Genomic DNA, 14,698 nt, shown 5'->3' on the forward strand with positions numbered 1-14,698 from the left:
ATGCTGCATTCAAAAAAAGTGAGGTCAATGTACGTGCAATGAACGTGGTCAATGACTGTGCCAAGTGTGGCGTCAAGCTCACATCCGACTTCGTCGCAGTGGCAAGGAAGGAGCAGCACCTGCAGAATGTGCTGCAGGCAGTTGAACATGACCGCAACCAACAGCCAAACCTTCGTGGCTGCAAACGCAAGCTAATCCCTGAATAGGACCGTTACTCTTGGGTGGCGGGTGGGGAGACATATCTGGAGGGAGACGCACTGGCTAGGTTCAGGTTCCATTTCCTCTCTTTTTCTCCCTGGTGATGTTGCTCAGTGGAGCAGACTCTGGCACAGACTGAGCAATTAAGTTTGAAGTTTAGTTAGTGTCAGCTCTTACCATTAGGCCCTGTTAGTTGCCAGTGAGTTAGCCACTAGAGAGGGTTTGTTCTTTTAAGTGTGTCAGTATCGCCCCTTGTGTTTAACAATAAATTAAATTAAACTTTATATGTGTGTCCAACATCCATCACTGCTGCACAAAATTCAGGGTAAGGCCACCTGAACATGTCCCATTGACCTCCATTAATTTTGTCTATAAAACAAATGAATGAAGAATCTTGAAAGTTGAATTCTGAGAAATGCCCAAGTTACCCAAAGGGCAAACAAACAACTTTGACTTTGATAACCCTATATAACATGTTACTGTATAAAATTTCACTGTACTCAACATTTCCAGGTCAGCCTTTTGGCAATTAGACAAAAAATTGCACATTTTTCGAAATTTTGCCAAAGTTCATGTGTTAGGTGGAACCCCTAAATCTCAATAGAATTCCTCAAAACTTTGCAAAAGTCATTTTTATGTTAATTGGAACAAAATGCAATGCCAGCCAAATTGATATTTTGAAATTAAAATTTCCCATTCAAATTTGATGCACCCTAATATATATATATATATATATATATATATATTAGTGGTGTCAACAATAATCGATTCGGCGATGCATCGCAATGCGGGGCATGCACGATTCAGCATCGATGCGGGAACGTGCTGTAATCGATTATGTCGCTGTTTATTTTCGGGCCTCGAGTGGACAATAAAGTTGTGAAGTACATGCTAAGCGGCGGCGCTAGCTAGCACAACAACAACAACAACAACACTAAGGATGGCTGAGGCCGTGAAAGATGGGTAATTAAAAACGCACCCAAAGCTTGGAAAGCGGACATCTGGGCACATTTCGGATTCTATGAAGTTAATGGGAAACTAGACAAGACTTACGCGGTGTGTAAAACCTGCCACTCTAAAATCAAGCACGTTGGCAATACAACTAACTTCAAGAACCATGTTGATCGTTGGCATCCTGAGTTGGCTTCAACAACAACAACAACATAAATAACACAAAAAAAAAGTCGACACATCCCATCCAAGAATTGACGAGTCGCTAGTGTCAACGTTGCCACACAACTACGAGAGAGCAAAGAGGATCACACGATCGGTGGCATGCTTCATAGCAAAGGATCTACGCCCCTATTCTGTTGTAGAAAATGCGGGTTTTCGTCACCTGCTTAAAACAATTGAGCCCCGGTATAAGCTACCGACAAGAGCTACCTTCACTGATTCTGCGCTTCCCGCATAGTACAAAGAAACCAAAGCAAAGGTAATGGGATCCATGTGTAAAGCCACTCGTGTAGCAGTTGCAACTGATGCCTGAACTTCAGTCGCAACAGAGTCCTATGTAACCATTACGGCACATTACATTAGCGAGGATTGGCAGATTGTATCACATGTGCTGCAGACGAGAGCAGTTTACGAGAGCCACACTGGTGCTCATATGGCGAGGCTACTCTTGGATGTTGTGGAGGAATGGCAGCTAACAGATAAAAGTTCATGAAGTACCTTGTCTTAGAGCTGCTTTTTTACTGTGTGTAAAAAAAACACTTATGGTCACAGCTGGAAAAAGTTGGCTGTTATTGCTCTATTTAAATTCAAATGGTTCTAAAGCAGAGAGAAGAGAAATATTTCTCATTCAAAGCCCTGAAAGCAGTGATTTATGTTTTATTTTTCAGGTTTGAAAATGCCATATCCAATACCCTGTAACATTTAATTTTATTTTATGACATTTATGTCAAGGATACAGGAGAGTGCATACAGGAGAGTGAATAAACACATAGCAGCCAATAAAATCTGTTGTTATATCTGACTGCTTGTATTGCATCATGATTGATGAGAGATGTGCCTTATTGTGTGCAGTAGAATTTTGATGCATCGCAATGCATCGTAGAATCGAATTGAATCAAATCATTACCTGGTGAATCGTAATTGTATCGGATCGTGAGGGCAGTGCCAATGCACACCCCTAATATATATATATATTGTATAGTATATATAGTATATTGTTGTATAGTATATATAGTATAATGGACTGCATCTTTTCAGTTACTGTACAATAAAGTGTGTATGAGGTTGTAGGAATAACAGCAGTATACCTGTTATACAGAACCTTTCATCGATTTTCCTCCATCTCAGAAGGCCACATCCTTCTGCCATACTCACTCAACGGAAAACGGATGGAAAAAGACTTTCTGTCAATAATTTTAAAACTTTCAATATTCCTCATCTGACTCATCCAACTACCACCTCTGTATTGACAAAGGACACGCTGTGGCATCTAGATGCTCCAATAGCAGGGGGCAAAAGGTTGTTCCAAGGACATTCATATATACACAAACAGAGGGACATTGAGGAGGGGAGAGAGAGAGAGAGAGAGAGAGAGAGAGAGGGAGAGAGAGAGAGAGAGAGAGAGAGAAACCCATAAAATGCTATTTCTCTCATTGGCTGACTTCTCCCCAAAGGATCACCCGAACAACACCAGCAATACTTGAATCAGCCAGTAGGGGAAGGGTTGAGGGGCTTGGCCTGTCTATCCCTCTAAGCCTTACCCCTACATTGAATATCACTTCACTCCCTCCTGCTCCGCTCCAACACCTGTCTGTTAGTGTGTGTGTGTGTGCGTGTGTGTGTGTGTATGTGTGTGTGTTTCCCTTTAGTTTTGATATAGTTGTTTGCTTTGTTGTTTATCGTTTGTTGTTTTCTCTGTGGAGAGTGAACGTTGCCTCTAAACTTATTTGTACATTTGGGTTGACAGCAAGTCACGTGATTAATTAGTTTTCTGTGATAACACTAAATGGCCTATCTGCTCTGTGTTTACTGCTTACTGCTGTTTACATCTGTACTTCCTGTGTGAGGTTTTTTAGTGTGTGTGTGTGTGTGTGTGTGTGTGTGTGTGTGTGTGTGTGTGTGTGTGTGTGTGTGAGTGTACGTGCGGGTGTGTGAGTGTGTGTGAGTGTATGTGCGTGTGCGTGTGTGTGAGTGTGTGAGTGTACATGCGGGTGTGGGCTTTGTTGGTGCCCTGAATAACACTTAACATGTGTCTTGTTTTCACAGCTGCACGCGAGCCAACGAATGGGAGCTGAGAACTCCAGCGCAGCAGCAACAAGGAGAGAGAGAAGAGAGGCTGGGTACAAGAATTAATTGCTGTTCAGAGAGTTCACGCTGGCTTTTACCAATTAACTCCCAAGTATCTCTGTACACTAGTTGAGCTGCAATTTGATCCAGTAGTGTAGCCAATAGCATTAGCCTCTGGTGCGGGGCCAGGCAGGGCTGATCCACTTCAGACCTCAGCTACCAACCACTGATTCACATTTTGGGAACACAGTTTTTACATATATTCTTTTCATCTGGGATACAAGAAATTAAACAAAATGAACAATGGTAGGGCCTGCTTCACACACTGCATGGACTGTCACTAGTTCTGATGGGTTCAATCTTCAAATATCTTCAGGAGGTGGAAGGTGGGAGTAAGGGAATGCATCACTGTGTGTTGACTTGTAAATTAAATTGCTTTCCTAGCGAGAGACCTAAGCGCATTTGCGGTGGGTACATTCCATCCACACGTCCCCATGTTAAGATGCTGGGGCACCAGTGCTTTGCATGTAAATCCCTTAAGTTTAAACTCACATCCCACACACTCTTTCTGCCTCCTTCTCTCTCTCGTTGCTTCTCTCTCTCTCTTCTTCCATCTCTCTGCATCTCTTTCTCTCTCATTCTCGCTCTCACAGCTCTACATACACAGCCATAAAAACCCAAGTAGATCCATAAAGACACACACAGACAAACACACACACACACGCACACGCGCGCGCGCACGCACACACACACACACACACACACACACACACACACACACACACACACACACACACACACACACAAATAAACCAGCATGAAAACATATGCACAAAAGCAAATCCAATTCTTAAAACTCTGTGCTGTAAGAGTAAGAGAGAGGGAAGAGTGTATGTATCACAGTTTGTAGTGAAATGTACTGCATGGCAATTCTATGCAGGCACATACATGTTAAAAACCCACACGTTTTTTTGCCAACCCTTTGCTACAACTCCATCACCTTTCTACTAAAAACAGGAGAAAGAAAAGGGAGATAAATATGATAAAATGAAGTCTGCCTACACTGATGTGGGGTGGATCATAAATAGCCCTGTAGTGTTCATAAATGCCCCCCCCCATATCATATGCAATGGAATAACTGTTGTTAGTTTATGCTACACGTGAACCTCCTAAGATTTGCACGATTCGATTAGTTCGCTATCTCGGGATATTGGGCAATATCCCATGATTGAGATCTCAAACTCGGGATATTGTTTTCATGCGTGTGTGACGGTCGTCTCGTCACGCTAATAAAAACAAATAAATCCCGGCAAAAAGTGTTATCTTGTTTGTTTTTGGAGTGTTCACGTGTAGTATATACTTCAACAATTATTCACCTCAGGCTCCGTGAATAGTGGGGAATAGCCCCCGAGACCAAAAGTCTCGGGGGCTATTCCCCACTATTCACTTCGCCTTCGGCGAATAATTGTTATTATATAGAGCAGACTGTGCACCTCTAGTTTACTTTGCACCTTCTTGCTAGTTTCAATCTGAGATCATGGACAATGTCTGGTTGATAGCTGAGGGCACTTCCCTGCCTGCAATATGCAACTACCATTACAATTCTATACATTATTTAATTAATTTACATACAAACATTTGTACTTTCTTTGAAAACAGTTTATTCATAGAGGGCAGTAAAAATATCCTTCATGTCTATTTTTGCGTTTGTTGTGCGTCTGCTGTACGCTTGCTCTACACTGTGTCAGACGGGCGCAGTGTAGCAGCTCTCATTGATCAGAGTGGAAGCATTTCCTCACGGCTCAACGTGACACCAGGGATACGACGGGACAGGATGCTAGTGTGCCCTGTAGCAGGCGGGCAGTGTATCTCCCGGGTTATAATGGGCCATGTTGAAATGCGACAAACACAGTTTTGTTATACTATAGAACCTACGGACATCAAAATAAACCGGTGCTTAGAAACTTCACCATCCACACACACCCTAGCGATATTCTATAGGCGTCCAGGAGGCATAACACACCTCTCTCGGACAAAACATAAAAATCTACGGCTGCCCAGAACGAGCTCCACTCCTCCGAACATCCACACACACCACCAAGGCACAGTACTACAATATGATAGAAAAAGTTAAGGTTTTAACAATACAACATTACGATACCATGTGGTTTCCGTCTGGGATTGCTGTAGAGTTCAAATTACTATTGACATGATTTATATTCTCAAATATTCTCAAATATTCACAAATTTCCCAAAGAAGAAGGTCTTCCTTCACTTCTGTCATGTAAAATAGTCCACTTAAGATATTCCCACCATTTCCATTTCCTTCCTTTAAAAAGGCCTACACGTTAAACCATTAAAGTGTGTAGTATTTACATTCCAGTCAGGCTTTGAAATAAATCCACAGTATTAAACATTAAGACTCAGAATATCCACTATAAAAGCGTTGAGACTGGAATTAGAGAAGGGGAATATAGCCTCTGGGTGTGGCACTTAGTGAGCTTCTCTCTACCCAAGAACGCTGATGTTTCAAATGCTAATGTCTCACGTCATGAGCCAGGTGCTTACTGTCTTACATTTTAATGATCCAAACCAATCTTCCGCTAGTGTGTCCGTTAGAAGAAAGATGAAGACAAGGTGTCTAGTGAGCTGACAAAGCAGAATGCAAAGATGACAGGTAGAGCTTGTTCCACTGAAACAATAAAAAAATACATAACAGAAGTGATGCATATGACGCTAACTACTAGGATGAATTAACCATAACACGCATTGATGGAGAGAAGCTAGCTAACTTCAGAGTTCCTTATTTGTCTGTAGACAATCTAATAGAAGTTCATGGTGTCCCCATGACACCAGATATATTGGTGTACACACTAGTAGGCTGTAAAAGCTGTAATGTAGGAGAATATCCCTTTGCGTAAGTAGATTAGGTTTTACGTTATTAACATCTACTTTACAAAACAAGACTTTGATCAGGAAGAACAATATCTGCCTGTATAAAAGTCACCCAACTTTCCCATCAGATAACCCCCTCCCTGGTTTGAATCAGAATGTGGTGAAAAAACTGATGCCAAACACATACAATGCACAGTGGTGTGCGACGTTGGCTGTGACGTGTGATGTGTATTTCAATACGTGCCCCGGAGTTTGAGAAATAAACGAGGAACATTTTGTTCTTTCTTCAACCTAATCAAGCAAATTGATACAATACAACCTCAACCATAACATTGGATTCCTTGCATATCATATTTTCTCGCACATAAGTTATTTATTATTGTTTAACTTATTGATTCCAGCTCACTTTATTTTCTATACAACCGTTTGTGTACATTTCAGTATAATAAGTATAGTGTGACCAATTAAAACTCTTCTAGTCCTAATACTATTCTACATATTGACATGCGTTTGGTTCATGTGTTTAAACAATGATAATTTCAAAACAATACAGAACAGAAATGCCCTCAAAGTAATCATGTTGTCACGTAGTTCAATATGATCATGTAGCATTTACAAACCACATAAATGAAATGCTGCTTTTGCTGAGCTGATGTGAACAGTTCTAGACATGGAGTGCCCTCCAAACGGGGAAATGATTTGAACCAATACGACGCAACGGGAATATCAAATCAAATTCCTCCTCACCGTCTAGCTCGCCCTGTATCCCCTAACCCCTCTCATATCTTCTTCAGGATTTTTGTTCCCGTAAAAAAAACTGCACATCTGCTGTGGTAATATGAAGGACATGTCAACCCTGCATTACTCAGCTGCCTTATCATTGAGACTGGCACACTGACTGACAGACACTCTGACAGACAGACAAGCAGACTCTTTCAACCTTCTTCTAAAGGGCAGTGAAACCCATCTCCACCTCCCCATGGCACCAGACAGGAAGGCCTGTAAGTGTGCATATTCTATGGACACATGCAGGGGGTAATTTGCCCGGGTCTGGGCGCATCACAAGTGACAGGCCCATACCACCAGCCATACGCATCACAGGTGAATGAATTGATAATGACCCAATATCAGCTTCCTTGGTGAACCCTCTAGTGTTCCTGTCTGTCTATCAGCTTTGAAATGGCACAATCATCCACAGACCTGTGTGTGTGTGTGTGTGTGTGTGTGTGTTTGTGTGTCCTTTGTCACATGAACATGCACACATACATATACAGCCCTTCAAATAGCTAAAAAATACATTCACACACGCACATGTGCTTGAACATGAACGCTTGAACGTACACACAGACATACACAAGCATGTGCATACGCACCAGAAACACACACACACACACACACACACACACACACACACACACACACACGTATCCAAACACACACACATATGCACACAACACATACATGCATGTATAAACACTCAGACACATGTGAGCAATGTCCTGTTCATTACCCAGTATAGCCCAATTGGGGTGAGCCCTCCTGTTTCTACTGGGATCCTGGAGCTGGGCGGAGGAGGCTGACCCCCCTGTGCCCAGGGGGTCTCTACCCAGAACAGGCTCCCTGTCCTGGGATGCCTTGCCCTGTGCACTGCCCCTGCCTGGGGCCAAAGTCCCGGCGCTGCTCCGGAGTTCCCCTCCCTCTGCAAAAAGACGCGGGGGCCAGTTCAGCACGAGCAAACTAGGCTCATTGTTCACACAAGGTCACGGGAAGGTCAAGGCAGAAAACTGAGGACATAGTGGGGGTCAAAGGGGGAGGAAATGAAGCGTCATACGGGAGTGCAGTCAGACGGTTATGAAAAGAGTAGCGTGCCAAGAGGACAGAGGGAGGAGTGAGAGGGAAGCGCTCTGTTTTGGTGGTAAAATAGGTAAAATAGGAAGGAGTGTACTTCCTGTTTGCCCCAGGTTCAGAAGAGGGCTTCCTGTTATTCACCTTACTCTTACTATAATCCATGGGTCAGCAACCTGTGTCTCTAGAGCCAGACTTGGCTCTTACAGTGTTTTCCAATGGATACCCAACAAAGCTGAATAGAGATCGCATTACCAGAATGTACTTACATTTGAAGGTAAATATTGTATAAATGCCCTTCTGGGATACAGAGCTATATTTTCATTGGACAAAGTCACAAAGCTTTGGTTATTTCCAGGTCGAATGCAACAACATCTGTGTACCATGATATAATAATCAACAATCAGAGAAGTAGAATCAGAGTTGATCATGTAATTTCAAGTGAAAATTACATGCATAGTTCTTTCATGTCACATTAGCAATGAGTGAATTTCTTCCCTTAACAGGTTGGCTGATAATCATGTAAACTCTTCTTTCACGCTTCTATGAACATTTCAAGTAACTACATTTCAAGTAACTACATGGAAGGGTTCCCGACCCCTGCATCCAGACTATCTAGTGCTACTGATTCATTGACAGTTCATCTCCTTAGGGGCCTTGCATCTTTAAAATTCCCTAAACACATGTGAAAATGTGTCAAAAAGTTAAGGGTTGTTCCAGTCATGATCTCCTGCACCATATTATCCCACAGTAAATCCAGGATACTGCTTTTATTTTTATATAATTTTAATTTGTGGGAAACTCTTTTTCAAATCCCCACTGGTCACGCAGATGCAAGACTAAAGCGCACAGATGTTTATAATATGTTTTCGGATGTGTTTACCAAAGCAAGGCAAAACTCACACGAACCTCAACCAGGAATCAAAGTCTTCTGCAAAATTGTGTGCAGTGATAGTTTACAGTATTGTTACCTATCTCCTCTAATGCTACCTTGGGCTTTAGCTGAGCCATTGTCTTATTGGATTTAATTCATAGCATTTCTGTCCATCTTGAATACTATTGCTAACAACCACAGAAAAAAGAATTTTTTCACCAAAGAAACGTGTCTAGAAATTGTAAATACAGTAAATATCACAACCAAATGTTTGATACTTTTCAACCCTCTGAACTTTGTGATGGGCCAATCATTTGTTATTTGTTTTATATCTATATCATTGCAAAACACTTGTTATATTTTCAAATGTATGAAACTGTCAAACCTCAGCATACCATAAAGACAAAATATTGCAAAATATTTGGCAACCATTGTCTTCACTGACCATGCTTAAATCCTGGAGCACTACTGAAGAAAGCAAATCTAAAATGAGTAATCTGTGTCGAAACCAAAGAGTATACCGTTACACATTTCATAAAACCATCATAAAAAAGTGCTCTTATAAGGTTACACAGCGCTATTTAATCTACACGGCGTGTTGACTCCAACCACTCAAAATGGGATTATTGTGTGTTCAGTATTCCGTAGGCACAGTTCCACGACAGCTGTGCACATTATCAAGTATAACCGTGTAAGCAGACATTGTGTATCCAAAGGCTTCAGTGGGCCAGCTTAACACAAGGCTGGGATTCTGTACACCTGCCAATGGTCGGTCAAGGCTTGTGGTCAGCCAAGCAAAACACAGCATGGTAAATCAAAAATGGCTCCCAATTAAACTGGACGCGATAAAGCTCTCCCCAGAGAATCTGCCCGCAGTTATGTTTGCTCTCCGTACCTAAATTTGAACATTATACCTTGTACTTCTGGCCTTCTGTTTGAGTGTTGAGGGGATATTTGTGGAAAAACTGAGGCTATGTTTACAACAATGAATTATGTTTTTTTTGTGCTTTATGTGTGACTTGAGTATAAGCACTGGCTGGCAGGAATTCAGCAGGCTAAGTGCCTGAACAGGTGTAGGTGAGATTAAGGCATTGGCAGCGACAGCCACAGAGATGGAGGTCAATGGAGTTTTACTTTTTTGCAACATCAAAATACACATTGCTCTGAATGAAGCTGAACTCAAATAAAATGTATGCATAAATTCACCATGTACTTGCTGGGAAACATGTCCTTAACACAAGGAGTACATGTCCTAACCTGCTTTCTTTGTGTGTACATTGCTCTGCGTTTGAGCAATCGTCTATGTGTGTGTGTGTGTGTGTGTGTGTGTGTGTGTGTGTGTGTGTGTGTGTGTGTGTGTGTGTCAGAGAGAGATACGTTTATGTTTATGCGTGTGTGTGCTTACATTTTTTTGATCTAAGGTCAGTATGTGTGTGTGTGTGTGTGTGTGTGCCTGTGTGTGTCTGTGTGTGTGTGTTTGTATGTTTTTATACCTATATGTGTGTATGCGTTTGAGTGTTTTTGTATGTGTGTGTAAGTATGTATGCAATGTCTGTGTTTGTGTGTGTGGGTGTGCGTACATGTATGCGTGCATGTGTGTGTCTGCGGCCCAGCGTGTGTAACTTGGTAATTGTCTGTATTTGCATGCAGAATAAAACAGCAGCGGGGAGCAGACTTGGCCAACCCCCCCACCCAAAACTCCCGCTGATTCAAGCTGTCAGCCACGTCGATTAACAATGATGAATCACCCCTCAACTTCTCATCCAATCACAGGCCTCTAAGGGGGGGGGCGGGAGAGAGAGAATCTGGGGACTCCAAATCTGGTCACCTTTAACTAAATGATTTTCTTGGCCTGCGGTGAGTGGAGCAGCGATTGGACCGGCGGCCTAATGACGTGGTGGTTGGGTGGTGGAGGCTGTGCAGGAAAGGCACCACAGATGTGCTGGTAATTTATAGAGTGGTGTGCTGAATTAAGTGGTGAGAGAGAGTGTGCAGTCTGGCCCGTGCTACCTGCCAGGGAAGGTGAGTTGGAGAGAGATGAGTGGTGAGAAAAAAAAAAAACACGCCAGAGTGCTTTTATGTTGAATCGTTTGTTATATTTTCTATACATATACGGATACAATTGTAGTGTGTGCGTGTGTGTGTGTGTGTGTGTGTCTGTGCACATGCGTGTGTATGCGTGTGCCTGCTATTCCATGTCTGCATTATTTCCAAGAAACTAAAAGGAAAAAGAAATAGGTTTGACCATTTTCAACCAACAAACCACAAAAACAATCCATCTTTATTTGATTTACAAGTTATACCCCCCTCATGCTGTTAAAAAACAAATAAAACACAAAAGCCACGTCGGCCTCCTACTATGAACCCGAGTTAAAGGACTGAATGTTCTTTGAGAATCCATAATGTATACACGGACGCGAGCGCACCAAAAATACCTCAGCACAGGAAACAGACAAGGTCAGTTGATGGACAAACCCCAGGCAGCAGGCGGTCTTGCTCCGGCAAAACACTAGACCCCATCCCGGGGCGCGGAGGGGGGGTGTGATCCCTCCTCAAACGGAAGCGCTTGGGCAGGAGAGACGGGGGGGCGATGGGCGACGGGCAGGAATCAATAGATTCTTGTATACACGGCGTCATGTTTCCAATCTAACACGGCGCAGTATCGACTGGGCCTCATACGAGACGAGGCGCGGGGACAATAACACACAAAGGGCCAGGGTGCTGGGAGTCTTTAGGAGAGCCAAGGAAATGGAAGGGGCTCCAACAGGGCTGATCACGCAATTCTCTGTGTAAATAAGGACCGAGATATGGATAGACAAAGGAAGATGTAAAGCTTAAGACATGCATGAATGTATGGATTCATGGGGCGGATGGCTGTTGGTTGGATTTGGGAATGTTAAGATGGAAGGATGAATGGCTGGATGAACAAATGAATGGAGGATTGAATGGATGGATTCAGCAATGTAAGAATGTAACTTATTCGTTCATGGATGCATAGTATAGTAGAAGGATGGAGGAATGGATAGCTGGATGAATGGATGGATTGATGGATGATGAATGGGTGAATGGATGGATGGATGAATTGATGGATGGATGCTTGGATGGATTGATGGATTGATGGATGAATGAATTGCTGGACAGATGAATTGATGAATGGATGGATGGATGGCTGAATTGATGGATGGATAAAGTGATGGATGGATGGATGGATGGATGAATGGAAGGTTTTCAGAGTTCATGAATGTAACAATATATTAATGGATGGATGAAAGCTGTACTGTGTGGATGATCCGAGTTGCTTTGAAGATATAACAGCTTTCAATAATCAGCATAGCCCAAGTCACCCTTTCATACAGTTCTCTCTTTCCCAGGCAGATCTCGCCGTTTACTCTAGTCTGGTGTGAGCACTGTTTACTGAGTGCTGTCTCTGTGCGTACAAAGACAAGAGATCCGATATGGATTGAAGTGGAGTGTATTTTCACAGCGAACCCTGTCAAGCCGGACAGGAACAGAATATCCAAAGGCATTATGAGTGCATTGAGGAGAGAGTTGTGGCGATGTACTCAATGACTCATGTGGTTTATTGAGGTGGATGAGCAGTTTACTGGGAAATGAGGCAGAGAGGATCAACAGTATGTTGATGAGGTCCCAGAAATTGATGATCGTTAGTGACGATGTTATGAGCATGACGTTCGTACGGGACAGCCATGTTACCAGGCAACTGACAACCATAACTGTTGTTCTGTGTTACAGGCAACACATCACTCGTTATATTCCTGCATATAAATGTTGTTGACGTGATGCATTCACGACCCCCAAACGTGCCCACCATGTTGCTAGCCCAATTCTTCCGGAAAAAGTCCCCGGTTGTATTGTTCAATTTTCTAAGAAAATGTCTGAATACATTAGGCTTGTTGAATTCTAAAAAACAAAGATGAAAGTTCAGTTATATGTGTAATCGTGTGGTACGTTCTGGCAAAAAATGATTTCAAAATACGAATACCTGTGATAGCAGAACTTCTAAACAGCATACAGATAAAGTGTGTTGATAGCCTACATGACATATCTAAGTGGATTTTGTCTAAATTAATGCAAAACACTTTCTGAGTGAAATAAAGAGATCAATTATATGCAGTTTACTAACTCTGAAAGAAATAAAAGATCATGTTTTGCCCAACACATTTTAATTTATGACCTCTATTCCTCTTTCCTATAAAAAGGATATACACACACACACACAAACAAACACACACACACACACACACACACACACACACACACACGCACACACACACACACACATACACACACACGCACACACAAACACACACACACACACACACACATTAGTTGTAAGAGTCAGTGTCTCCTCAACCAGGGATGCGGCAGATGCATGAACAAGCTCTGTACCGTATGGATTTAAAAGGTTCTGCTTTTCAGCCTGGCCATGCACTTTGAACAAACACACACACACACCCAAACAAACACACACACACACAGACACATACAAACACACACACACACATACAAATAAAAACATGTGCATACAGTATGTCAACTTCCAAGTCCCAAAACTAAAACTTGATGGTTGACTTAAGTCGTAGGGGTGAGGAGTAGGGGTGGGGATGGTGGAGGAGGAGACTTAATATGTCTGAAGTGTTGACGGATAGAGGAGAGGAGATGTTGGGCTTTGGTGCATTGCGAGCCACACATCTTGTGGCTGTTGAGTGGGTGATGTGCAGACATGTTTGATATGCAGACAGGGGTCTTCCGCACTCTCTCTCTCGCTCTCACGCTATAAAAGCCCAACGTGGGGCCAGACGAGGAGAATAAAATGGTTGAGAGCAGCCGGAGCCCGAGAGAAGAAGAAAAGGCTCAGAACACACAGAGAGACAAAACGGTTCACTCTGCCAGTACCGTCTTCTTAAAGTCTGCAGTTGCTGGGAGCCTCTGTTACTATTACCCCTGGCACGTTGTGCAGATATATAATTGCTCTCAGAGGACCTGTAAATAAGGACGTCGCAAATCTGGAAGCTTTCAAACACAGAGTTCAGGAAATGTAACTTTTGGAACAACTGTGGTGCCCTTGAAAGAACAGAGAATAGTAGTGATATTTAAAAAATAAATTCTTAAAAATGTCCTTTAACCCCTTACTCTTTGAAAATAGATGCAAGCATTTGAAGCGCACAGAGTTATCACATCCCAAAACTGTGAAGCGTAAAATCATCATTTTTTCAACTTATGTTTATTTATCTGTCATTGTGTATATATGCTTCCCAATGATGTTTATATGAATTGAACGTAAGATATCAGTTTAATCTGCATATATAGAGACAAATACTATTGAAATTCACACTATTGAGGCATTACAAAATATTAAGACAACAAAGAAGCCCATTAAACAACATGAATTTTAAAGCAAATGTTTCCATGGAATGAGCTTGTAGATTGGCGACTGATAATATAAATAAAAGCTGTGATCATGTTACTGAAGCTGAAATGTATAGTCCTCCAGCTGCTTGCGATACCTCTCTCTCTCTCTCTCTCTCTCTCTCGACAAAAATATGCATTGCAGAAATCAAATGAATACACATACACAGAATCTGCAGTTTCAAGGGATATGTGGAGCAAGTAGGTTTAATTAAA

At 42.3% G+C, this 14,698-nt stretch overlaps 1 protein-coding gene across 1 annotated transcript in view; it reads right to left on the reverse strand.

Moving 5' to 3' along the window:
- gfra1a (gdnf family receptor alpha 1a) overlaps nucleotides 1-14,698 on the reverse strand; it is an 81,660-nt gene that overhangs the window by 61,114 nt on the left and 5,848 nt on the right. Inside the window, exon 4 of the mRNA XM_079759094.1 lies at nucleotides 7,844-8,032. Within this exon, the coding sequence (XP_079615220.1) occupies nucleotides 7,844-8,032 (189 nt within the window). The remainder of the gene's footprint in view (nucleotides 1-7,843; nucleotides 8,033-14,698) is intronic.

The sequence above is a fragment of the Pollachius pollachius genome (assembly GCF_949987615.1).
Source record: "Pollachius pollachius genome assembly, chromosome: 2".
NCBI lineage: Eukaryota > Metazoa > Chordata > Actinopteri > Gadiformes > Gadidae > Pollachius > Pollachius pollachius.